Source organism: Athene cunicularia (genome assembly GCF_003259725.1).
Source record: "Athene cunicularia isolate RWA chromosome 1 unlocalized genomic scaffold, athCun1 chr1_part1, whole genome shotgun sequence".
Lineage (NCBI taxonomy): Eukaryota > Metazoa > Chordata > Aves > Strigiformes > Strigidae > Athene > Athene cunicularia.
In genome coordinates, this window is record NW_020799091.1 from 125,567,870 (window position 1) to 125,593,735 (window position 25,866).

The 25,866-nt window shown below is 49.1% G+C and overlaps 2 protein-coding genes across 7 annotated transcripts; both read right to left on the reverse strand.

Annotated features, from left to right (window-relative positions):
- Positions 1-200: 200 nt before the first annotated feature.
- On the reverse strand, positions 201-20,881 carry VTCN1 (V-set domain containing T cell activation inhibitor 1). Of its 6 annotated transcripts, XM_026849375.1 has the most exons (6): positions 15,225-15,662; positions 9,110-9,174; positions 7,599-7,946; positions 4,328-4,606; positions 3,478-3,638; positions 201-1,751 (listed from the first exon to the last, which is right to left on the reverse strand). In XM_026849375.1, exons 1-5 carry the CDS (start codon positions 15,467-15,469, stop codon positions 3,517-3,519), a joined length of 1,059 nt encoding a protein of 352 aa, XP_026705176.1. In that variant the 5' UTR covers positions 15,470-15,662; the 3' UTR covers positions 201-1,751; positions 3,478-3,516. The 6 variants fall into 6 exon arrangements, with proteins under 6 accessions (XP_026705176.1, XP_026705204.1, XP_026705167.1 ...); XM_026849403.1 differs by lacking the exon at positions 15,225-15,662 and adding an exon at positions 20,797-20,881 and having other exon boundaries at positions 201-3,638; XM_026849366.1 differs by having other exon boundaries at positions 201-3,638.
- On the reverse strand, positions 20,556-25,866 carry TRIM45 (tripartite motif containing 45). Its single transcript, XM_026847152.1, has 5 exons — positions 25,113-25,866; positions 24,047-24,176; positions 22,077-22,191; positions 21,733-21,859; positions 20,556-20,956 (listed from the first exon to the last, which is right to left on the reverse strand). The coding sequence occupies exons 1-5, from the start codon at positions 25,864-25,866 to the stop codon at positions 20,805-20,807; spliced, it is 1,278 nt and encodes a 425-aa protein (XP_026702953.1). The 3' UTR covers positions 20,556-20,804.

Consider the following 25,866-nt stretch of genomic DNA (forward strand, 5'->3'; position numbering starts at 1 on the left):
CTCTTTAAGCAAGTAACAAGCACCAGGACAAGAGGGAATGGCCTCAAGCTGTGCCAGGGCAGGGTCAGACTGGCTCTTCGGAAGTATTTCTTTGCAGAAGGGGCTGTTGGGCGTTGGAATGGGCTGCCCAGGGCAGGGGGGGAGTCCCCATCCCTGGAGGGGTTGAAGAGTTGGGTTGACCCAGCGCTGAGGGATCTGGTGGAGTTGGGAACAGTCAGTGTGAGGTTCATGGTTGGACTGGAGGATCTTCAAGGTCTTTTCCAACTGAGATGATTCTGTGAAATTCACATGTTACAGGCTTGCCTGTCTGTTCCTGATCAGGAAGGGGATGGCTGCAAGGCCACATGCCAGTAGCCACAGTGGCACAGCAGACTAACCAGTGCAACACGTGGGAGGTCACCATTTGAAGTGGTTCCTCTCCCATCCACTTGCTGTGATGACTGAGTGTTCTGCACTTGATTTTGGCAAAATAAGATCCAGATCCTTCATCTTGTAGACTAGTAAATTCCATACACAATTACTTCCCCTCCTTCTTCCATGTGCAGAGAGCATATTTGAACAGCTACTGTTCTGGGGTTTTTTTGTCCCTCTGCCTTTCCCCTTTCACTCTCAGCTTGAGCCTTATTTTAAACTTCAGGTAGTGGCTTTATTGAGCATGTGTCAAGTATCTCCCCTCAAGGCCTGATGGCTGCTTCTGAGACCAAAGCATGAGAGGCACAAGACCTGACAGATGCCACCATTCAAGAAAGTTCTGACACTCCATCCTTAAGAAAGCTGTCAAAGCAGCTTAAGGCAAAGGTCTACACAAGATTTGCTGTGAGAGTCTTTTTTTCTGTGGGAGCTTTCTGTGAAATGGTAACAATTTTGCTGAAGCTTGTCCTCTGCCCTCCCCCAAGAAAACAAAACAAAACCAAAAAAAGCAAACAAAAAAAACCCCTTTCAGCCTGAGGAAAACGTTGACTGTAACTGATGTAAAAGATCAAAATCTGATTTAAAAGTGCAACTGAAAGTAGTCCTGTAATATCAATAACATAGTAACAGACAGAAATAGATAGGAAGTGCCAGATAACAGAGACTTACTTAAAAACAAAAAAGGCAAATTTGTCTCTCTTGTAACTATGTTTAATGACGTTTTTACTTTTGAATTTGAACTTTCCAGTAGTATCTTACTAGTCTTCCTCTTTTCCTCCTCATTATGCATGTTATTCTTCTGTCTGCTGCCACACTTATTACTCAGCATTTTATTTACTTTTTTTAATTTTACTCTTTAATTTCACATTACAAATGCAATCCTCGGACCTCATACAGGCTGTTTGAAGACCTAACACTTATTCCAAGCCTGTTGGCTATTTAATCCATCAATGTTTTGCTATTCACAATGTCTTTTTCAGAAGGGGAGTTTGACTATAGTCTTCTGAGAAGACTGAATATTTTAACTGGCTGTCTTATTTACAGTTTTATTAGTGCATTCAGAGAATCATAAGACAACGAGATAGACAAATCAGTCTCTTCAGGGGGAATTAAGGTATGTTTACTTTTAGAACTCTGAGTTTGAAGGATCAGTTCTCACAAGTATTGCAGGAAACCCTCTTCCAGTTTGTCTCTGAGCCGCCTATGATCAGAGTTCTCGTCACTGGGTTACTTCAAAGAGAGAACACATCTTCTTCCTGTGATCATCATACTTTTTCCTTTATTTATGCAACTCTCCTTATCACATTCCTTGTGCTCTTTCTGAAGCCAAGCAAAGTATCCTGTTGTTGGCAAGGATAAGAAATAGTAATACAAGACAAATCAGCTGGCTTCATGTTTGTGCTACTACTACATGCTCTGGAAGTGGGAGGAGCTCTTGAAGTTCTCAACCCGAGAGGGAGGAAAGCATGAAGCATGCCCTGCTGTCAGGGTAGCTGTAGTAACTGTTCTGTGTGGAAAGACAGAGATGTTCCTTTTAGCTGATTTTCTGTAGTTCATCACCAGTTTACCTCTAGAGCCTGCCACCCCATGCTGAAGCAAATGAATACTAAAGGCGGTTGACCTGTCTTTGTCTACAGTCTGCCTTATTCCAGGTCTAGGTAGGGTTGCTCAGCTTCCTCTAGCCCTGTTGGAGGTGTCTGTAGTAGGTACTATTTATTGAAGTTAATGCCCCGTGCAGCGGAGTTTGGGTAAAGCGGGTGCAAGCAAGGCTTGTACTGCAGCAGACCTCGGGAAGAAGGAGAGGAGAAAGTCCTTGCAGCCATGAAGTGTAGCCAGGCTTCAGAGGGTACACAGAGCAGTAAGCCAGACATCAGTCTTTTGGGCCAGAGAGAAGCTTGAGAAGGGAAGGAAAAGAGAATGAGGGGACAAGTAAGAGACAACAATTGGTCCTGTGAGAGAAGAATCTCTTGCAGAAAGTGATAGGAGAAGCCATCAGAGAGCCTGTGGGAGGGACCTAAAGCTGGGGATGGGGAAAGGATGGTGTAAAGAACTGAAGGAAGAAATGCCTCAAACATTCATCGACACAGAAAACCTCAAGGACAAGCTGTGGCCTTTGGATTAGTCTAAGGAATGTCACCCAAGGAAGTGTGGAGTGTATTGAAGGATGCATGTCCCCACTCCCATGTATTACCAGTGGTAGGAGTTGAAGCCTTGTAGCCCGTACAAGTGTTCCTCATCAAGCACATTGGCTCTGTTATGTAAGCCTGACACTTTGTATGAACAATGCAGGCAGGCCTTGCTAGCAACCTGCCCTTGAAGAGGAGCTAAAAGCCTGATAAGAACAAAACATCTGCCCCAGAAGGACCCAAAAGGCTGAATGGTTGCCTGAGAAGCATGAAGGTAGCAAAAACTGGTGGTAACTGGGGGAAAAGTAAGGGTGGCAGGGGGAGATCGTGACCACTGACTCAATTGGATGAAAGGGTTAATGCATACACACACCCCACCTTAGCTCATGCACAGAACCCATGCTCCACCTTTCTTCATCCTTAATGATAATGAGTTCATGGAAAACCTGCTTCTAGTCTGCAAATCAGACAATAAGATGAACTTAAAAGGCCACAGAAAACTTTACCGTGTGCTCACCTACCACCTAAGATTACCACCCCAGGTTCCAGCGTTGTCTCAGTTCTGGTAATCTCGAATTTTTTATTATTCTTTTTTTTAACTGCCTCCCTCTTTTTCTTTACTTTCTTTTCTTTCTTCTTGATTTATCATCAAGAGACCACATTGCTTACTATTCTTTTCTTAGTTTAAGTTGTTTCTATTGCAAGTAAAACATTTTAACTGGTCATGTGATGTCATTTCACCTTAATTCAAACCGAGGGGATCACAGAACCTTTACAACTCTCTGGGCTCCCAGTCTGGGTCATAACAGATGGGCACAGGGGAAAGATGTCCTCCCATTCTGGTAGGATTGAGAGGTCATCTGTAACCACACTCAGCAAGAGGGTCTACATATGCTTACACTGAGCATACATGCTTCTGAGTTTCCCTTTCCAAGCTTACCTGCAGGTCCAGAGTGTTTCTGATTGTTTTATAGAGTGTTTATATTGACAGCAGGTACAGGGGAAGCAGAAGCATCCAGTGACAGGCTGGAAGGGAGGAGGACACAGACTCTGCATTCAGGTTCACCAGCTGCAAGTTGGTCCCCCTTGTAATGCTGAAATCTGTAGCAGAAGAAGAGTGAGAGGCTACCAGGATGGGTAACGCATCAGGGAAGGCAAAATGAGTTTATATATTTATTCCTCCCCATTTTTCTGAATATTGATGACCCTGTCTCTTGTGCTGGAGACCCCCTGCTGTGAAGCCCTTGCTGTAGAAGAGCTATAACCCTTCTCATGTAGAACAGGAGAAGATATCCAGGCTTTTTGGAAGGTTTGCTTTCCTGTGAATAAGGCAGTCTTTCAAATAAAGTGGGTGGGCTGGAGTCAGAGCGACTGCCATTAGTAAGAGCTAAAGGGTCTTGCTGGTTTGGCACACAAAATGGATCTAAGCTGAGCTGGCTGAAGAAAGTGTCAAAAGTTGGGGTTATGGGTTGGTTGGTTTGCTTTTGGTTAACGTTTGAAGAAATACATTCTTCTGAAGTGTGTCCTTCCTTCCGTTCCCTAGCAGTTCTGTCCCTGTGCCAAGGGAGCAATTGTTACCATAAAAAACCATTTGAAATAGCAGGGCCAAACACAGACCCTTTCCTTCTTCCCAGGAACGGAGAGGCCTGGATTAACCATGGATTTCAGTCCCTTCCTTGACTGAAATGGCTCACGCGGGGCAGGCAGTGCTGCAGGAACCCTCTGATGCACAGAGGTGCAGCGTTTAACCTCCCCCATGCCTGTAGTCTCTGGGTGGTGTTAAACTGTACCTGTCACTTTGATGTTGCCTGTAGCCTTGGCAATGCTGTTTTCAATCACGCAGGTGTAGGTGGCATTAGCAGTAACGTTGTGGAGAAAGGAAACCACTTTCAGAGTGATGTTTTCAGCGTTCAGCTCGTAGCTGGTGTTGGCAACGTGAGGGAGGCACTCCCCGGCGTCGCTGTAGGCTGTCCAGCGCACGGCAGGCCGGGGGAACCAGCGCGGCGCTTCGCACTGCAACATGTCCCTGCGGCTGCCTTTCTCCACGCGGACCCTGGGGGTGCTGAAGGCTTTGGGAGGGAAAAACAGGGAGAGTCGGGGAAAGGCAAATGTTTGGGAACCAGGCATGAAAACACCCAACTGCATCTGCCGGTCAGCCCCAGGTATTTGTGGGGAACTTGCTGCTTGGCAGTGCAGCACCATGTGTTGTCCAACCAAACACAGGCTCAGTACTGGTTGGGCTACAGGGGATCTAAAGACTCCTATGGCAAGTTCAACAAGATCTGCTGAGGTCATGGCACAGCTTTAGTGTCTAAGTGATTCTGCTTAAGAGTTACAAGCTGGGTATTGGGCTTATAAACTAGGCCTTTTTCCAAGAGCTCCTGGCTGTCCAGGCTCCCAGCAGAGACTGGACTCAGGACCTGGCTGGCCAGAGACTGCCCATGTCCACCACATGCCCAGTTTGTCCGGGCAGGAGCTGCAGCCGGCACAGCCCCACTCACCTCTGCTGAAGGGGGGCGGCTGAAAGGAGGCACCTGCTGTTATCAGCAGGGAGAGATGTGCCAAAAATGCTTGTAGTTACCAGAGGCTGGGGGAAGGGGAAGATGAATTATCCTCTCCACTGACTGAGAAGGGAGCCTGACCAACATCTACGGCTTCGTGATGTGACTCTGACATTAAATGGGGCTGCAGCCAAGCTGGGGGCAGACTAAGGTATGGGCTGAGCTGCAGGTTTTATGCCAATATCCCTGCATTAAGCAAAAAGTTTAAAGCCGGTTGAAAACTCAGCTGTGTTTTAAAGCCAAGACCACCTCAAATAAAACTTTGTTAGCCTTGGTCTCTGTATATTCATCGAATTTCCCACACGTACATATGTGAAGAGAAACGAGCTTTTTAGGTGAGCAGAGTTCACCGATTTCAAAGGTAATAAAAGCTAATGTAACATTTCATGTGTTCACTCTAATGCCTTTTCTGTGTGGATCATTTTAAACATTGAATCAAGCAATATAAAAGCAGCCAGATTCACAAGGTTTCAAGGAGGGGTAGGAGACAGAATCCCCACGGGACTTAAGCACACCTCAGACAGGCTCGCTGCTGCCTACTGTAGTCCCAAGCAGTTCTTCCATCCTGTCACTGCAAGATAAGGGGCCTGTGAGCCCAGCAGCCTTTTTTTCACTGCTTGGGAAAGGACTTTGGATAGCAACAGGGCAGAAAACATGGTTTCAGTAAGAAATGGGAGTCTGTGAAACAACACTGGCCAGACATTCCTGCGACACCAACTTTAATATTGCCTTTCTGTCCCTGTAAGTGACACTGAGACGTGGCTGCATCTCCAAGACATCTGTCACAAGCTTATGCACAGAAGCTGGTGCCCACCCCATGGTGCTTTGGCTCTGCTGGGCCAAAGGAGGAGACTGGACCTGCAGAAAGGCAACCTGTCTCATTCAAGAGCTCTGCTGGTTATTACTGTCCTGCCATGTCTGGCCTGAAGCACAGAGGATGCCTCCACGTAGCTGGCCTCACCACAGAAGCAGTCACCCATCCTAAAACTGCATTTCCTTGACTTGGAGAGTTTTTCTGACAGTTTTTCCTCTCCCAGCTTGAGCTGTTGGGATAAAGAGATGTGCTGCGACCTCAGGGATGCCAGCAAAAGCCAGCCAGAGAAACAATAAGACTACATACCTGTGCAGTCTCATGTTATCCCCATTGTACAGTCAGTGTAACTCACCACAGTTTCATTAGAAAGACCCAGAGGTGACAGAAACGTGAAATTCTGCTGAGTTCAGTGGGAGCATATTGCTTTGTGCCAGTAGTGAACGCGATAAGCACGCCCAGAGAGCTCAGAAGAATTAACCTCCCGCAAGTGAAAATTCATCTGTGTCTGTGTCTTTTGAAGTTGACTCACAACAAGGTGAAGAATTCAGCAAATATGTAATACTTCAGATAACGATGATATGGGCAGTTTGGTGCTTTGCTGATCATTTTTTAAAAACCAAAAACATTAGTAAAATGGAAAAAAATACTAAATAGGCTACAATTTTTACTATGCAGCGCATCTCCTGGCTGGAGGTATATTTTAAATCTAGAGAGAAAAAGCTATCTTTTTATCTTTAACAGGTATAAAATCTGCATCTTTATAACATCAGTTAGCTACTCCCATTCTTCGGGGCTCTTTGTTGTCCATTAAGTAGCTGGTAGAGTACATGTGGCAAGTAGGAAAAAAAAAGACAACTGAGAGCATTAAAATAATAATCTTTTCCAGCAGAAGGATGTGGAAAGAGTGGGTAAGGCCATAAACTCCTTTGGAGAAGTAAAAATAAACAACCCCAGTGCTACTCAGGGGTTCAAGGCCTGATGGTGGCTGCTGGAGGATCTGGTGCTGCTCACACAGGCTCTAGCATCAGCGTAACCATGGGCAAGTCTGACCAAGCCACAGAATCAACTAGGTTGGAAACCTTGAAGATCATCCAGTCCAACCGTTAACCTAGCACTGACAGTTCCCAACTCCACCAGATCCCTCAGCGCTATGTTGACCTGACTCTTCAACCCCTCCAGGGATGGGGACTCCCCCCCTGCCCTGGGCAGCCCATTCCAAAGCCCAACAACCCCTTCTGCAAAGAAATACTTCCTCAGAGCGAGTCTGACCCTGCCCTGGCACAGCTTGAGGCCATTCTCTCTTGGCCTGGTGCTGGTTCCTTGGCTCAAGAGACTCATCCCCCCTCTCTGCACCCTCCTTTCAGGGAGCTGTAGAGGGCCATGAGGTCTCCCCTCAGCCTCCTCTTCTCCAGACTAAACCCCCCCAGTTCCCTCAGCCGCTCCCCATCAGACCTGTGCTCCAGACCCTGCACCAGCTCCGTTGCCCTTCTCTGGACACGCTTGAGTCATTCAATGGCCTTTTTGGGGTGAGGGGCCCAAAACTGAACCCAGGAATTGAGGTGCAGCCTCAGCAGTGCCGAGTACAGGGGTCAGATCCTTTCCCTGTCACTGCTGGCCACGCTTTTGCTGATAGAAGCCACGTTAGTCTGTGTTTTGCAGCAGGATTTTCTTTCTCATACTCCTCACCTCCCGTCCTGTACTGCAGCACTGCCACTCCGCTCCCTCTGGCCGTGGTGACGGAGCACTGGTAGGTGCCAGCGTCAGAGAGCTGCACATCCCTCAGCTCCAGGGAAGCATTGCCGCCAATCACCTGCTCTGCAAACACTGCCGTGCGGCCCCGAAACAACACGTCTTGCTCTTGCAGATGGTCCTTCCCCCCTTTAAACTCGTGAACCAGCCCGGCTACTCCTGCCTTGGCCCACCGGATGGCTATGCTGCCCATCCGGATGTCAGGCTCAAAAGTGCAGCCCAGGACGCTGCGCTGGCCGATGTTGCCCAGAGACGTCAGTGCTGTCACACTGATGGAGCGTTTTCCTGCAAGGAGAAAGAAATCCAGCATGAGAAAGGCAAGGCAGCGAGCATGGAGAAAGGTCGGATCACTCTGTGGCTGTCAGACATCAGCCCCGAGGTTAAATGGGCACCAGCACACCACAAGGGCACCAGTAGCAGCTACCAGTACTGCTAGCAGAGCTCTATGGCTTATACACCAAGATAAAGCACAGGAGCATTGCCTTAGCAGGCAACACGCTTCAAAAAGTAGCCTCTCTTACTTGTTTGAGAAGAATTTTCTTGGTGTTTTCTTGCTTATCAGGGATTTTTCACTTTGCAGCTGCCACAAGAGCATGATTTTTATGTCTTTTCTTAGTCAGGATTTCCTTCATGCAATATAAATGTGACTGCAAGGCATCATGCTGGCAGAGAAATAATAGGTTGCTCTTTCAGCCTCACTGGAACCCAAACTGTTTTCTTTCATTTAAAAGTCAGCATTTACCTTCCCTGGAGACACAGATCACTTCTCAAGACAAATCCTAATGAGCAAGCTTGAGAATTAGCTCTTTTGTGGAGCCAGGTCCTCTTTCCTGTACAGCCCTTCCCTACGTGTCTTCACTCTGTGTGCACCAAGAAAGCTGCATTTCGGCCAACACCAGAGCAACACATTCTTGTCATCTCTGAGGCAGCAGGGGAACATGCCCCATCCTGGTAGATGCTGCCCGACTTCTCAATAAATACCATTGTCTTCTCCCACCTGGGAGAAGGTGCATGGTATGTTCAGGATTTTCTGTATATAATCCCAAGGAAATTTCACAGAATCACATAATCATCAAGGTTGGAAAAGACCTTGAAGATCATTAACCTCACACTGACTGTTCTCAACTCCACCAGATCGTGTGTGTGTGTGTGTGTGTGTGTAAATGATCTATAAGAGTTCCCATTCTCCAAGGAGAGCACAGCTCCTTGTATTTTAATGCCAAGGAGTGATACCTTGTTGAGAAAGGCCAGAACTAAAGTCACCTCTGCAGTCTTAATTCAGCCATCTGGCACATAAGCATTATAAAGTGAGCCTTCATCACGGTTGTAGGTGGCACATCCACGCAAGATCACACCTCAGCCCATGCACAGGATGGAGACATGGAGATAGCAGGAGGGCAGAAGTTCATCACCCTGCTGCTAATGGAGAAATCTGAGCATTCACATACCTGAGACACCAAAACCAATGATCAGGGCGATCACCGCAGCCAGGATGATAATGACTGTAGTCATGCTAATTTGGGAAAAAAGAAAGGACGACATTACCACACAGCCCACCTCCTTTCTCACCCTACGCCTACGGTGCATGTCTGCAGAGCCGCCAGCAGGAAGAAGGAGGTTGAGGCAGAGAAGCTGCTGGCCCCGGGCAAGGTGGACTGGTGGAGCACATGACCGCAGTAGTGACAAACATTCGGGTGAGCACTCACCATCAAAGGTGAGGGACCATGTGGCAGAAAGAGAGGAGACCCAGGCCTTGCCTTTGGAAGGAGGCAGTGGTGTCATGTCCCACTCAGACAAGGGAGACGAGTGACTTAGATTCGTAAATCCCCAACAGAGTGGACAAGGTGAGACAAGTCTCAAAGTTCATTCATTTCCCACAATGTACTCACTGGACACATGATAACTGGCTAAGTATATAATGAGTTATGGCAAGTGATTTCTTAATGGTAGTGAGGGAAAAGGGGAAAAAGAGAGAGAACAGAGAAATAGGGATCACCAGTTTGGGTTCCTGCATTGGTCCCATCTGAGTTTGTCAGGGATGCATCCATCTTCTTCACGTCTTCTTTTCTCTTTCTATATTTCACTCCTCACTCCTCCCTCGTTTATACACACTTCCTTTGGGTCGGTACCTTAGGTCAATCCCCATACCTCTGTATCCCCTGCATGGGGAGGGGTAATGCTGCACAGGATGATGTAATTAGCGTGATCTTGTTAATCTTTATCAACACATGCAGGGGTGTCAACTTTAATATGCATTTCACAGCTAATGAGGCAAAAGTCATTCACCAGGCAGATGGCCCTTGAAACTTTATAAGATGCCCCAGAGTAGAACTGTCCTGCCTTCACAGGGCTTCCTCCTCCAGCCCATCCTGTGCTGTCCAGGCAGCCTTGTCAGCTCCAAACTCCGCACTATCCACCCTGTGACTAAAGTTTTGCTGCTTGTGAGTGTTTGAGACACTCCTCAGCTCAGAGGACCTCTGCTACCCCCCATCCCTTATCTCTCTCAGGCTGTTTTTTCTTGCAGGCCTGTTTCTCTCAGGTGCTGTTTCTGGGGGTTACGAGTCATCTCTCACAAGCAGGTCCCAGTGGAGGTTGCTCATCTCTGCACGCCCTGATGCATAAGCAAGCCTGGGAGTCACCTGTGAGAGACCAGTTGCCCAGGGAAGTGAGCAGAGCACTGAGACAGGCCCCTGGCCCCCAGAGACAAACCGGTACAAGCCACGGAGCAGGCAAGAGGGGGCTGCAAACAGGGCCAGGTTTGTGAGTTGGTCAGATTTAGGCTGCTCCTGTGCACAGATGGATAAAGGGCTCTTGAATGAGAAGACTGAGAAGGAGAGGACCCGGCACCAGCAGAGGAGGTGACAGGCAGCATGGCACAGAGCAGCGCAGCTCGAGTCTTGCTGAGCGTAACCTGTCTCCAGCGCAGCCCCAGCTTGGACAAGCCCTGAAAGCATGGCTGGGTGCAGGCTCACACCGCAGCTGGTGGAGCTGCCACATGTGGTCCTGGGCACTTTTTCGTGTGGACTGGGGCATTGTGGCAGTGACCTCGGCTGCCCACCAGAGGGGCTCCCCACAAAAACCTGCAGGTATATCCTGGGTCAAGCAGCTCCCATGCTCATGCCCGACAGTGTCACGGTTTGCTGGGCTCAGCCCTGCTCAGGGTTGTCAGCAGACAAGCGCCAAGAGCTGCAGGAGCTCGTCGCAGGGGACTTTGCCTCATTTGCAAGCCCAGCAGGATGCTGGAGGGAGCTACGCTGTGGGAGGCATGAGCACCAACAGCACCCACTCCGCATCAGCATCCGGGACTGCCAGCCCAGGGCTTGTTGTACACAGAAACTCCTCAGCTGCTGCTTCCCATCTGGTCCCCAGGCAGGACCAGGCTGCGAGATGTCATGGCTCTCATGCCCACACAAAAATAGCTGTGTTCATCAGCATTTGCCAGCTTGCAGCACACTCTTTCCCAACACATTGGGCAGCTTCCCGTAGGAGAGCTCGTCAGTGTCCGTACAACTGTGACATCCTCCCACCGTTAACGTGTGCCTGCATCAGTTACTCACAATCACGCCTCAGTTGCTGCAGACACCACAATCCTGGGGCTGATACAGGGCTCTAGGGAGTTGCACCATGTGAACATGGAGCAGCAAGGAATGGAGAAAGGGAATATGGGTTGAAAGAGGGGATGGAGGGGAGAGGAAGGGAGATGTTGCAGAAGGCTTGATGCCCTCCTTCTGTCTCCCTTCCATCTTCACCCTTAAAGTCAGTGGAAAGCTGTCTGAGGAAGCCCTGTCTGGACATGCCAGTGTGCTCGGTGAACTGTATTTCATCACAAGGACGTAATAAATTTATATAAAGGTTCATACGAGTCCATATATGTGTTCACATCTGCACCAAAACCTCCCTGCCTAGATGCCCTCAGAGCTAGAAGGTGACATGTGTTTGGCTTCCTCCCTGTTCTCACCAGCTTTCACTCATGACCGGGGGGACAGCAGTTCTCTGCCTGCCCCCTTTGGGTGCCCTCAGCTGTGGCCACAGCTGACCCTATCCCAAAGGAAAGCAGTGTATATCCTCCAGGCACGAGCATGGGGCAGTTGGGGACCTGCCAGCAGCCACCCCCTCCCCTGGAGGCCTGCAGGATGGGGATTTCATTTGTTGGCTTATGTGGATCCCACAGCGTGACAGCTCCCAGGGTCACGCTGTGGGTCATGTCCCAGGGCTCAACCCCGAGTCACTCAGGGTCTTGGCCAGGCTCACCATGCGATAACCTTGTGCTTTCCTATCCCAGGGCAGACATGAAGCCTCTTGCATGTGCTGAATAACATCTACCTCCTTGAGGAGCTCTACCAATTTCTATGGAGCTGATCCCAGATCAAGATAGTTGCTATAAAATCGTCTAAGGTTGCCACAAGAAGCCTCAGCTCTCACACCTGGGATCACAGAGCAAGCAGCAGCTGTGCTGTGCTGTCACACGGGAGCTGTGACTTGCCTTCACCCCGCTAGATTAAAATACTCCTTTCCAAGAGTGAGCAGGGAAGAAATGGCTGGGAGCGGAGGGACGCTGCCTGCAGGTTACAGTGGATTTCATCAGTAAATGCTGGAGGGGGTATGGCAGAGGACAAGCAGCCAGGACTCCCTCCTGTGCAGTCCCTGAATGCTTCAGGTGCCACCACACTTGCCTTGATCCTCAGAAGTACCCTCTGGCCTGAACAACACCTCTACCCTAACACTCTGCTGGGTAAAACCATCCTCAGCTCACTCGCAGACAAACACACACAAACAGGCCAGCACCAATGTTTTTGTCCCCCTCTGGTGCCATCTGCCCCTGTAGATGCAAAGCCTAGCTCGCTTTGCATCCAGAGAGGTGCTTCCCACCCCTGGTTTAAGGCAGCAGCAGGGCTGATGGAAAAAGCTGCCTGTTTGTTACAGAGGGGATGGCAATTTTGGTACACAGATGCCACTCCCCACATCAACAGCCCTTGCCAGGAACAAGGGGAAATCAGAAGTTTCCTCTGCAGAAACTGTGAGATCCAAGAATCACAAGGGCCTTAAAAATATTTGCCTGGAAGCCCCTGTGCATACTTAGTAGCTCTGGGGCGCAGAGCGAACAGGAGGAAGTTGGCAACCCGTTCGCATGCTGATGGTAGCTGTGTTTTGCAACAGTCTGGTCCAGCAGTCCAAGTGAGAAGCAATTTTCTGTGCATCAGCACCCCTTGTACTTCCAGCATTTCAGAGGCATGGAAACAGACTGATGTGGACAGCTGAGGCATCGCAGCCCTGATGCCACCCTTGGTTCCCGGCACTGCCTCAGCAGCCTGCAGGATGCCGCTCTGTGCATCTTACCCTCTTTTCCGTGGTCCCGTTCCTGATCAGGCAAACAGAATTTGGCATGAAATTCAGCCCTTCCCCACCTGAATGCTGCTGAGCACAGCCTGGGGACAGAGAGAGGCTCACAGTCCCACTGTGACAGGTAGCAGAGGCTTAACCCTCCTGATCTCTAGCTCTGCTCAGAGTAAGCCTTCCCTCAGAAATGGGCTTAGAGGTGTGAGGATCAAAAAACCTGGAAGACTAAGAGGTGGGAAGTCCCCTGCCTTCCTCCTTATGTCGAAGCTTACTGTGGAAAAGAAACACCATGGCAGAGACAACACAAAATGAAGGGGTTTCCATTCCAATGAGCAATTAATGATTGCAGAGCTCAACTTTCCTCAGCAACTCAGAGTTTTTTTAGTGGTTTGGGGGTTTTTTTTTAATTTTTTTCTTTTCCCCGAAATAAATAGAAACTGCCCACTGCTCCTCTGAAGCTTCCTGGAAAATCCACCTCTCTCTCTGGGCTATTTTTGCATTTCAAGATAAGCCTGAAGAGGCCAATGTCCTTGAAGAAACCCACTGCTTCCAGTAACCTGTTGCCTTCTAGCTGTGTGCAGCCGCCCGGGGCAGTCAGGGTGCCGGCAGAGCCAGAGGATGGTTCTCAGAACAGCGAGGGGTAGGTGTACATTTTTCACACACATCAGTTATTGCATTTGCCTGACAAAAGACAGCTGGGCTGCCTCTTGAGAATAGCAAAGCTGGTTATTACATGCATTCCAGATGCATGAGGAATACAATGCCCAGTGACTATTTACACCATGTTACATTATGTCTACTAGCAATCTCACTTTTGTCAGTGAAAGGTGCAGATAATATTACTGTTTAGTTCTTCCTTGACACTCTATGTGAGAAAGCTGGAGCACGACTCATGTGTAAGAGGTCTCTTCCATTCACACATGGACTGTCCTTCTTCCCACTGCTGCTCAGCTCAGGTGGGACTGATACTCGTAACAGTTGAAACCTCTTTGACATAATAAATGCAAGCAAGGATGTCTCACACACCTCGTTGGAGCTTCTGCCTCCAGCCAGCCTGGAAAAGTCCCCACATGGGATGAAGAGACACAGCTTGTTGGTGACTTTGTTCAAGCAGTCAGGTTTAGATGCAAGCTTGGTCCCCATTCATTGGAGGCTGAAGCAAGTTTGCCACTTTACCCATCTGGTGGGGGTTATTTTCAACTAATCAGGAGATAAGGATATGAGGTAGATATTTTTAAGGCCTTCCCCACTATACTTCTTCTGACTATAGTTCATGAGGACTTGGTCAATAGCTCCAAAGGAAACAGGCTTATTGAAACTAGAGGCACAAACCAGCTTACACATCTTCCTTGATCCACACAGGGAGGAAATTGCCATAGCACAGCTTCTGCCTTTCTCCCCACAGCACGCTGCTGTGATGGAAGCAAGCAACTGTCTGAGGGCCAGCAGAAGGAACAAAGAGCCTTCTTCAAGCCACTGATATCCCAACCTATCACAGCAGGAACACAGAGCCTTTCTCGAGCCACTGATACCCCAACCTACCACAGCATTCAAACCTGAGGTAGCATATTCCAGCCATGTATTCTAGGACATATGTCTCCAATCAATGACATGCACGTGGGTGTCTGGAAGCTACACGGCCTTACTGATTTATAAAAGAAGCTGTATTAGTATTTAATTAGCTTGGGTAAGTGCAGTATAGATTCAAGCTGCAAAGAACTGCTGTCTTGAAGCTCCTTTGCAAGAGGGTGATACACCCGAGGAGTCTGAGAGATGCAATTCCCTCCCTCCCTGCTCCCAAAGCAGATGCAGGTAATACCATACCTCCAGAAGATGACCTGGCCTTGGGATGCCATGGTCACATCATCTATGAAGACAAGCCAAACACCAGGTGCCCGAAGGTCCCACACTGTTCAGAACAGTCCCTGTCCTTCGCATGATATATTCTCCCAGGCTGTCCTGCTTAAATAACTGAACTCAGCTAAGGAGTGGTGAGCCTAAGCAGTGAACTCTGAGGAATGAGGAAGCATTGAACACTTCAGCTCCCCCCACTAGGGCAATCAAAAGCAGGGAAGCCTCCTTAGTCACTGGGGCAACAGGAGAGACCTCCTACACCATCCATTAAAGACACACATCTGATTTAAAACAAAAAAATAACACAGCTCATGGTTTGGTAGCCAGCTAATCCTGGGGGGCAGCAGTCTCCCATGTATACCCACAGCTTACCCATCACCGACAGAGCCACACAGGTTCAGCAGCGGCCTCTTTTCTGATTGCTGTTTTCTTCTGCTGAACTCCTCCAGACCAAATGACTTCTCCTCCCCAAGGTCAGCTCCTGCTGCTCTCAGGTCTAACATTATGGTGGACATCAGAGCACATAAAGGAAAGAAACTGGCACAAACCCTGCAAGACTTTCCCTCTGTTTGTGGTCTCACTTGAGGCTGGGGGCAGGATGAGTAGCTCTTGGGCATAAGAGGTTGAGAAGGGCAGAGAGATTGTGACAGAGCAGAAGAAGGAAGGCAGCTTGCACCACCATGTTGTTTCCCAAAGGAAAACCTGTGTATCCTGTCACCTACATCTGGACTGTGTCCCAGAGAGGGCAGGAAAAGGGGAATTTTTGACAGTCCCTAGGCATCTCCAGCAAGTTTGGATGTTTAGTGGGAGTGAACATTTTTCCTGTGCAGAGCTGAGCATACCCAGAGTAACTGGGGACAGTCCAACACCTAACAAAAAACAAATTACTTTCTCTGTAACAACCAGAGGCTAAAATCAAGACCAATTAATACTGGTCAGTGATGACCAAACTAGCCGGGTTCAGGAGGGTTTACCTGAGGGGCACAGTAGCCTTCTAACTGTGCATGTGTGAGATTTCAGAAGTGTGCGCATAGTCTTTTAAATTGCAGTTCAACTTCAAAACACAACTTGTGTTGAATCTCCTCCCACATCCCACCACCTTGCACTGATGAGAGAACAGATCTGACCCTCTGCTAAGCCTAGTCACCTGTTAGGAAACAAAGGAAAATTAGAAAGCAAATGGTTTTCTACCAGATTAAGGAGTTGAACTGCCTCCCCATGCAGTCAGAGAGGAGTCACACCTAGTGATGCTTCTGGTGGGGCAGGACCACACGGCCTGCAGCAAGGACAGAGGAGCCAGGGTGGGACCCTCTGCTTTCAAGAGCGACGAGGCATTGGGTTTACCCAGCTGTTCATGTCCTGCTTCAATGTGAGCTGTGAACTGCAAAGATAATTGTTCTCCCGGTAGAGGAACTCTCTGAACACCCTGTGCAAGGCCTGTGGCAGAGGTGCAAACAGGACCTACTGTTACCACTCCAATCTTGGCTGTTACTGAAAGCACATCCTTCATCCTCCGGCCTCTGAATGAAACCAAGGAGTGGAAATCTTTCACCTGAGAATCACTGTCACTCTTTTGTTGTTGCAATGGTTTAAACTTACACAGCAGACTTTATATGCTTTTCACTTCCCATCTGCTTTAGCATGTAATAGCCCTTTTTAATCTGAAATTAAAAAAAGAATTCTGATTTATTTTGCAGTATTCTGCTGATTACTAAACATCTCGTAATTTAGCAGAGCATTACTAGAAGCAGAATAGCATTAGGCCATAGTGGCCTGGTGGGAAACACGGATTAAGAAATATCCTGTTGCCCTTGCTGACACCTGATTTATGACTACCTTTGGTGCAGTGTGCCAATGAGGTGTCCTCTTTCAGCACCAGTTAACTCTGGATCAGAGCCGCAGCAAACCTCATTTTTCAGTCAGCAATCGGGTTACTTCCATGTTGGAAAAACAGGTCTACTTCTCAGACACAGGTAGCCCCCGTAGGACCAGGCTGAGTCCCATTCACCCAGACAACACCACATTCATTTCTGAGCAGGTCTCATGCTGGAGTCTACTCCTCACCATATGTTTATACTGAAAAAAATCCCAGAGGTATTCAGGATATTTCTCAAAGAAATCAAGGACCTGTGACCACACAGTCAGCCCAGCTCTTACCAGTTTTGAATCTACTAGCAAAAAACAGGATCTGGTCCCACATGGACTCTGAAAGCCGGTGAGCACCTCGGGAAGAGACACATCAGCTGTCTTCACTGAGGGGAGGGCAACAGCAGGCACGAAGCATTACCAGTTTCACTGGGCCCACCAGTCATCGCCCTACAGATGGCCACAGCTCGTGCTGCCTCTTGCCTGTGTGAGGGAACAGTAGGATCAGGAGGGACTGAAGGTCTGTCACGGCCGAAGAAGATGTTGCGTGGTCTGGGGGAGGTGCGGGCACAAGAACCAGACTTCAGTCTCTGTCCTTCATGATACAACTTGTTTCTTTCTTCACAAGTAATAATTCTGTCAGAAGCGTTCCCTTACTTACAGGAAGTTCATGCCCTATTTCAATGTCACTGGAATGCTGGGGGAGCCATCATGAAGGAGACGAACCAGGAGAAGATGGGAGTTGTGGCAAGCTGACAAGCAGCCAAGTCTGACAGAGCACTCAAGAGGTGAAGACAGCCAGCAGGCTGAAAAATACGAAAGTTGACATTGGAATTTGGCCAAAAACGTTGGACAACTTTCCAGCCTTGTGATCCCACATCTGTAACAATGATGTCAAGAGGTGATTGAGAAGCACCAAAGTGGGAACAGTAGTGGTCTGGAAGGAGGAGAGCTTGGCACTGCCTTATCAGCTCTACCTGTCCTCAAGCCTTGCCTGCCTTTGAAGGGCAGCTAGAAGCAGCAGTGCTCAGAACAAGTCCTCATCTCTCAAAACAGGCAGAAGGTGAGCCAACCTTGGCTGGAAATACAGAGAGTCCTCTACCCTGCCTGGGAGCCACTGCCAGGATCTGTCTTGAACTGGCACTCCAGATAGTCAGGGCACCCTTGTGAATTACCTCCTGCCATGGGAAGGCCAAGGAGCCCTGCTGAGCCAGGTTCTGCACTCTTCCTGCAGTCTTCTGGAGACAAACCAGATGCCCAGAGCTGCAAGCACAGCCATGTCACCGGTGTGGTTTGCCTCCTCTGAGAAGGGAGAGGAACCATAGCATGATACCCAACTCCAGGGGCACCCTACATGGAGTCGTACAGGTTGCAGAGCCCCTTCCACGTCTTCCACAGTCTTTTGTTCTTGCTGTGCTTTTACTTCCAGCTACACTGTTTTCTCTATCTAGACAGTAAGTCCTCCTTCTCCTGTCTCCCAAAGCCCCTCCTCATGCTCAGCCCTAGTTAATCTTTTTTTTGTTTGTTTCAGACTTTGGAGACAGGCAATTTTATCAGCAAAAGCTTTTGTCCTACGAAAAATATAGATATTTACTGGTGAAGTTCTGTCAGTACTGCATGTCTGTCTGTCTTGAAAATACATTTGTTATTTCAAGGACTAGCTGGTCAGAAATAACATCATGTAGCCCAGCAGACTAACTACACCTCCTCACCCACCCCCTGCCCAAAGCTTTTTACCAACAGAGGACTGGAAGCCATTCCTGGGAACGGCTGTTGGAGCCCAACGTGAGACTCCAGCAGATCACTAGGATATTCATCTGGCAAAGCATTCTGAGTAATGAACACCGAGGGCAAAGTCTGCTTGTAAATAATGGGAGGACACTCACACCTAACCCCACAAAGTGATTAAGGTCATGAAATGTCTTTTCTGCATGATTCTTCAAGCTATCCTCATGCACAGCCCTCTCTGCCCAAACACAGAGTGGTATCCAGTCAGTACTTTATATTCCCTGGGATTGACTGAGCCTTCAAGTCTAACAGAAATTAAAAATCAACGCAAGAGCCTGACCCTACCAGGATTAGTACCCCATGCTGTCTGAAAACTGCTCTTCCCATGTCAAATGTAGAGCTCAGTCCAAGCTGACCACAGTTCCCTGAAGGGTTTATATGTTCACTGGTGTAATTCTTGCAAACAGCTTCTCGGAAAATGTCAGCGACAGGGTGTGTGAGGGACGTCTAACACAAAGAGAACACACATTCCTCTGTCTGAGAGCACTAAGATGTTTTTAGACACAAATTATGTGCCTAGAAGGTAGTGCCATCCTTATGTGTTCCCTCTGCAGTACTGCATGGAAGCTCCAAGAAATAACACCACACATGGGAGGTGAGGGCCAAGAAATAGAAAGACACAGAAAACGAGGCATTTTGTTTTACACCACATTCTGTACTGAGCACTGACTCTGCACATAGCAAGGACAAGAATGAGTTATTGTTTGTTCCATTAAAGGTTAACTCAAACTTTCGTTTTGAAATTTCAGAGTCAGCAACTTGGAGACTTAAATTGCCTAACTTGGAGATTTAAACTGCCTAACCTTCCGCTGTTTGTTTGACAGCCCTTTCTGGATGATTAATGGAAAGCTATAAACAACATTTGCATAAGGATATCTATCTCCTTTGCTGGGAAGAAGAGGTTCCAAAACTGGCTTTGTAAGAGGAATGAACAACGAATGAGAGTCTTCTAGGTCTGAGCAAGCAAACAGACAGCACAGGTTTCTACTATTTACAAGCCAACCCTCATTAGCCAGAAAGCAAGGACCAGTCCTTACTGTTGACACTGGAGCAGCATTCCGCTCCCCAGGTGACAGTCAGACCTTTGTCCCCAGCTCCCCAGGCAGTTTAAGGAGCCCCTGGCAACACACACCTACCAGCAAGGTTACCCCCACGGCAGTAGCGTTCCGAGTCTCAAGGACATGAATGTGTTTGTAAAGGAAGGTAGCCAGGGTGCCTGCTTCATCTAGGCAAGCAGCAGGCAACAAGAGGCAGGTTAGCAGTTGCCCTTTCAGGAAAGTGCCTCTTCTTCCTCATCACAAATGCCACTTCCCCAACTATAGGTTGGCAGCACCCATATAAGCCCAGGAGATATATCCCCCCTCCCCTATGGAAAATAGGACAAGCTCTCCTTCTGAAAACAGAGCCTTGCCAAGACTGCCAAAGCCAAATCCAGGAGCTTTGCTGGATTCCATCTCCTCCTGCTGCTCTTGTCTAGTTGCCTGGTTCAGGACAGACCCCTGCAAACTTGCGCTTGTGGTTCCTACCAATGCTCAAACTGTCCCCAGATCTTTCTTTGGTGAGCTGGGTGCTCTCCTGGCTCCCACACATGGTATCCCACACCATCTCCATGGAGAACGCACAGAGTGGGTGAATGACATTCGAAATCCTGTTCCCATCAGTGCCATGGGTTTTCCTTGGATTTCCTTCAGCTATATCACTAACCCACCTTGCTCCTACTTTGCAGGGAGGGTGTAATGAGACCACAGCTTACTCGGAGAAAATATAAGACCTGCAAACACAACCTCAGCTTCCAAGAGCGTGACTGTGCTATATGTGCACATCCAAGGCTGGAATCCAGCCGCGTATTTAACAGGGAGGCAGAAGCCATATTCAGGCTGCCAAGCCTTTCCAAGGCATGAATGCAAACCCTGTAGAATGTGACCCAACGAGCAGCCTTAGCCTCTTCAAGAAGGACAGCTGAGACTATCAATCCTGCAGAATGAGACATCTTGACCCTTCTGTGAGGTAACTGCTCAGATTGAGTTTCCTCTTAGAGCCTGACCCCACAGGCTTCAGTTCCTCAAAAGTGTTGGCAGCAGCACAATTCCCAGAGTTTGCTCCTGTTCAGGCACAAAACAACCTTGTATACACGCTCGCAGGTGGAATATAAGGCACAGTTTTATTTTCCCTCACCCCCCTTTCTCAGCTGACACCCATCACGATGGTTTTATGCAGTGATGGTGGGGATCCTCGTGGTTTGCACTTGTGCAGCAGCCAGCAGCAGTGCCTTGGGCTCACAGGAACTCACCTGGCTGCTCAGAGCACCACTGTCCTGAGCAAACTCCTCTGCGGGGTGCCGCTGGGTGGCCCACCCAAACACTCTGAGCTCTCTTTCACTTGTCCACAGCACGACCAGTGAGGGCTGCCAGGGTGACCTTTGTGTCCATGGCCACAGCCTTGGTACCCACCTGCAAGAGAAGAGGCACCATCAGCTGAACCAAAAGTGGGCCAGAAAATCCCAGTGTGTCCAAGGCTTTCAGAGAGCTCTTCAGCCTCAGGACTTGTCCAAGTCAGGGAGGCACATGCTGATGAGAACACAGCTTATTCAAGGCCAAAATTGCCAGGGCTTGATAAAGAAAGGAGAACCACCAACCGGGACCTCCCTGTTCCACTCACTGGGGAAAGCTGAAGATTTCCATCCCCTTGCCTGTTGAGCAATGCAAGACCTGCAGAACCACTGGTGGCTATGGCCAGAGTGAGATACAGATCAAGCACAGAAAAAGGAAGAGGCTGATTCTATAGTAAAATATGCAAAATATACAATGACACATGCAGGTCAAGGACAGGGAAACTGGTTGGGATTAAACAAATAAGGGAGTTGAACTCTCATCCTAAATAAGGAATGAGGCTTCTCCACAGGAACAGGAACAGTATAAATGAAGTGCTGCTTAGCCTCACTAAGAAGGGCTGAAACATAGAGCTGCCCAGCCCCATTTCCTGTAGAGTTAGGTCAGGTCTCTGTCTACGGGGTGTGCTGCAAAGTCCCTTAGCGTGTCCTGCTGCATTTCTCACTTCTGCAGTCCAATCCTACCATAAGATATCTACACACAGGTTATCTCAGGCCTGGTGCATGTGCAAGGCAGGAGTTGGGCTGGAGTGTCCACTCACGCCTGTCTACACTAGGGAAAACCAAATGCAACAAACCTTCCTGGCACCAGCAGCATGGAGAAAGCTGAGCACCCACCTGGCATGGTCCCACCACAGGCACAGCGAGCAGCTTTCTGCCCTCCGCTTGAGCAGAACGTGCAGCAGTGAAACACGCCTCGGTGCTCACGGAACTTGTTTTTCACCATCAGAGTGAATGGAGAGCCCTGCAGAGGACAAGCAAGCAGAGAGGCTGCAGCAGTGGATGCTATCAGATGTTGTGTCTGTGTTTTCAAAAACCAGCTGGGTGATCCTGTCAGTCACAGATCACTAAGCCCAGCCTTAAACTGCTAAGTGGTAGAGGCAATTCTTAGAGAGATTTAAAGCAAGTGCTTAGAAAAGCAGGTAGAGAAAAAGCAGTGCAAGAGAAATAAGAAATGCTACCTGTACATGTTGCCCTTTCACATAGATGCAGACACCATACAAGCCTGGCTCCTCAGGGCTGTAGGAAATATGGTAGGTCCCATCACCATTATCACACACTGTGGGCTCAACTGCACTATGAACAGAGAGAAGTCCAAGAAGTCAGTGACTGGCAGAAAATTGCTCTACATGTGAACTACTGTTTGGCCTAGATTTGTGGTCAGCTCCTTATCCTCAGCCTTGTTCAGCAGCCATGAGTCTCAAGTGAGCCTAACAGGATGCATGAGCAATGCTCAAGCACTGAGTAGCTTTCACACACACCTGCTACCGGGAGCTGCAGTAACCATACAAAGGAAGTCACACAGAGCTAGCTGCACTGCAAGGATTTGTAGCAACCCTGAGCACTGAAAGAGCAGAAGACAACAGACAGCACACTTGCAGGTCAGATTATCCCATCAGATAAGAGCCCTCAGAAATGGGGTAAATTCACAGCTTCAGAGAGCAGTTACCTCCAGAAGAGCCCATGAAGAAGACAGGACCTAAATGGGGCAGGTTTGAATCCCTTCAACCACTGTCCCAAACGCACTGACCCCAACTGTTCTCTTCAGTGCTCTGAGGAGTTCCGGGTCACTGCTGGTGAACTCCCCCTTTCTAAAGTGAAGCTCATTGGGTTTCACAAGGAATCCTGTTGGACAGAGCACCAGGGAGAAAGCATTAGCTAGTTACTCAGAGACTGACTGCGTGCTTCACAGAAAGATGGAAAGAGCTTTCCACTGACAATTATCAGGCAGCTCTGCATAGAGGAAGATAGTCTTCCTAATGCCCACTACTTAGTCTCTTGTGCCCCACAACATGACAGTTTATAATCTTCCAAATTTGTAGGCTGTATTCCCCACCCCCCACCATTTCACATCATTTCCTGCCGTGAACTATGTGGTGATACTTCACGCTCTTCTGTAGCTGCTGTGCCTCAACCCAAAGCCAGACAGCTTTCAGCAACGGATGTAGCAATTACCCACATGCAAGAACAAGAAATTAAGTGAATGTGGTCACAGCAACCTCTAGCCCACCAAGCAACATCCACGTGACCCTCATGTGCCCACCTCCCTACAGCATATGCACACCCAAGGAAGGAAGGTACATTGGAACAACATTCTTGAACACTGAGGCTCTACTGACAAGCTTCTTCTGTAGGCCTTGTCAATGTTCCCCCATATCAAGGAGTTTTAGTATCTTGTCCCTTTTTTCTTCGGGTCATCCCACCAACAGCATTCCTGGAACAAGTTACGCTGGCATCTTCCTCTATAGCGTAAAACATAATTTTTTCTTAAGAACTGACCCCCAGTTGGTTCTGCATTTGCGCCTGGCTGCTTTATAGTACCAAGTGTAGCCTGGAAACAGTTACAAAATAATTTTTTCTGGTTGGTCATTTTCATTGTGGAAACACTTAGTAGCTCAAGTGTGGTCTTCCCTGCCTTTGCTAGCAAACCTCCAAACATGTTAAAGTGCTCAACACCTGCAACTACAGGATAAAGCACGATGAAGTGCCAACGCAGATTCTTTCTCCAGAACATGCACTAGGTATTTCCATCAACTGTCAGGGGCTCCTGAGCTTGGAGCACTGTCTGCCTGACCTGGGACAGTCACTCTGTAGTTGCTAGGTTTTATGCTCATTAGGTGTTAAGAGAAGGAGGAGCCCTGGCTGTCTACTGGTAGGGGTAGGAAGCAGCAGCAGTTTGTTCTGACAATATCTAACACCCGCTGAGAGTTCAATCCTTTCAGAAGTCCCAAATCACTCAAAGACTCAATACAAATATGATCCAACACTGTCAAGCTCCACAACCAGTAGGAAGCACTGCAGAAGAGTAATGCCTTTTCCCCTACAGATTCTGACCTACATCCTCCCACTTGCCCACAGGAGGAGGGAGCCAGGGTGAGGGAGGCAGAAAGGCAAACCCAGTGACCAGGGAGTTCTCAGGTGAACTACTCACCAGTCCTTCTTGTCCTCGTGGGTGATGGTGACCCGCACGGCCTCCCCTCCTTGCCGCATCCGCTCCCCCGTGGTGTCATTGCAGAGCAGGGTAAAGCCAGTCAGTTGGTTCTGACGGGCGCTCTGAAGATCTGTAAGGCAGAGAAAAAGGATCAGAAAGGATTGACATCCACCACGATTGCTACCTCTCACCTATTTTACAGTGTTGCAGTCCCACCAAAGCACAAGCCAGACTCTGCTGCTGGGGTGGGTATACAGCTCCCTCCACCAACAGGTAAAAGTTATCTCTGGGGACCAAGAGAAAGCACTGAGGAGATGTTGAGCAGGCTCGCAGAGGTCTGTATAGACTAGGGTGGCCTTCCTGCCTGCCCCTCTCCGCCCAGCTGGCACCTTCCCTGGCAGCCTCAAGGTGTACCATGCAACCAGGAGGGAGGAGGAGCAGCCCTGCTGCGCAGGTGGAGCCTCAGAGATGTCAGCACTTACAGTTTGGCATGGAAAGGAGCTGATGGGCCCTGGGTCTGTCTCATCTGCCCTGTGCAGGCCATTACTGACCAGAGGTGGCCGCGCTTTGTGGGCTGGTCTGAATATTATCTATTTGCTGGCCCAGCTCCAAGTCCTTAGTAAGCAAATATCCATGAAACCATCAATGTCAGTTATTCCCACAGCAATCTCAGCAGGAGCTGTAAGGGAAATGAACCTGCTCACTCGACCACAGAAGGGATCTGCCTGGGCCACATCCTGCTACAGCAGAAGCCATTCCCATCCCCAGAGCAAGCTGTGGTCTTTGGCCTAAAGGTTGTTCTCGCCCCTCAGCCCTGTGCTGCAGAGGGCAGTTCTGGCACTCTTGGTCCATCTGGATGGGGAGAGGTCTCCAGGTCCCTGCCCAGCACAGCTCCTGTAAGCCCTCAGCAAGCAATGCAACCTCTGACAGGGCTCTACCTCTGCCCCTAGTCGATGCCTGGACAGCAGGGACCCAACAGTGCCTTCCGCATGTGAGTACAGAGAACCGAGAGGTGACTGCAGGGAGCAGCGCGTTCCCATTCAGCTGTTGTACGGCACCACATTACCTTCCCCGTGCAGGGTGCATCTGGCTGGATCAACCACTTTATTGAGAATGGCCCCAAAAACTTCATAGCCACAACACTCCCCTGCCCTCTCCTGGGGAGAGAACTGGATCCCATCGTCCACGCTGGGGTGGGTGTTGTAAGCAACACTGTTGAGCTTTGCCAGCCGGCTCGCCACCACCCCTTTGGTGATGAGGATCTCCAGGTCCGAGCCACTCGTCAGCAAGTGCTCCGTGAACTCCACCTCTGTCCTCATGTCCAGCAGCAGCTGCTGTACCTGGGCCTTCTGCAAGTGCAGCAGGTTTTCCTTCTGCACCTTCAAGTCCTCCAGCTGCTTCAGCAGCCGGTCCCGGTGCTCTTCAATCGCTTTCACATACCCACTGGCAAAGAGACAGATCTCTGCAGCCACATCCTCTGCGTGACTGCGGACAGCACTGCCCACATCATCAATCTGGCCCAGCACATCCTCCAAGATGCCCATGTGCTGCTGGGTGTCTTTTAGCAGCTCCCGCAGGGCATCCCCATGCCTGTGGATGACATTGCTGGTGAAGTCATATGGATGCTGCCGGTGCCTGTCTGCAACACAGTCTTGGCACACGGGCTGGTCACACTGCTCGCAGAACAGCCTGAGCTCCTCTGTGGGATGGGAAGGGCAGAAGAGAGGCTTCCCGGCCTGGCTGCAATCCTTGGTGTTCTCCAGCTCCACCACAGCATGAGAGGCTGTCTTCTTCTGTCTCCTAGAAGGGAGCAACCACAT

Bases quoted from the DNA above. Each gene is read 5' to 3' on its own strand.
- VTCN1 (XM_026849375.1), bottom strand. From the start codon at position 15,469: ATGCCCAAGAGCTACTCATCCTGCCCCCAGCCTCAAGTGAGACCACAA. The intron at 9,175-15,224 runs GTAAGCTGTGGG...TTCCCAAATTAG, and splicing joins TGTGGCTCTGTCGGTGATGG to CATGACTACAGTCATTATCA. The intron at 4,607-7,598 runs GTGAGGAGTATG...TCCCTCCCAAAG, and splicing joins GCTGCAGTACAGGACGGGAG to CCTTCAGCACCCCCAGGGTC.
- TRIM45 (XM_026847152.1), bottom strand. From the start codon at position 25,866: ATGTGGTTGCTCCCTTCTAGGAGACAGAAGAAGACAGCCTCTCATGCT. The intron at 21,860-22,076 runs GTAGCATTTCTT...TGTCCTCTGCAG, and splicing joins TGAAAGGGCAACATGTACAG to GGCTCTCCATTCACTCTGAT. The intron at 20,957-21,732 runs GTGGGTGCTCAG...CTTCTCTTGCAG, and splicing joins CTGTGGTGGGACCATGCCAG to GTGGGTACCAAGGCTGTGGC.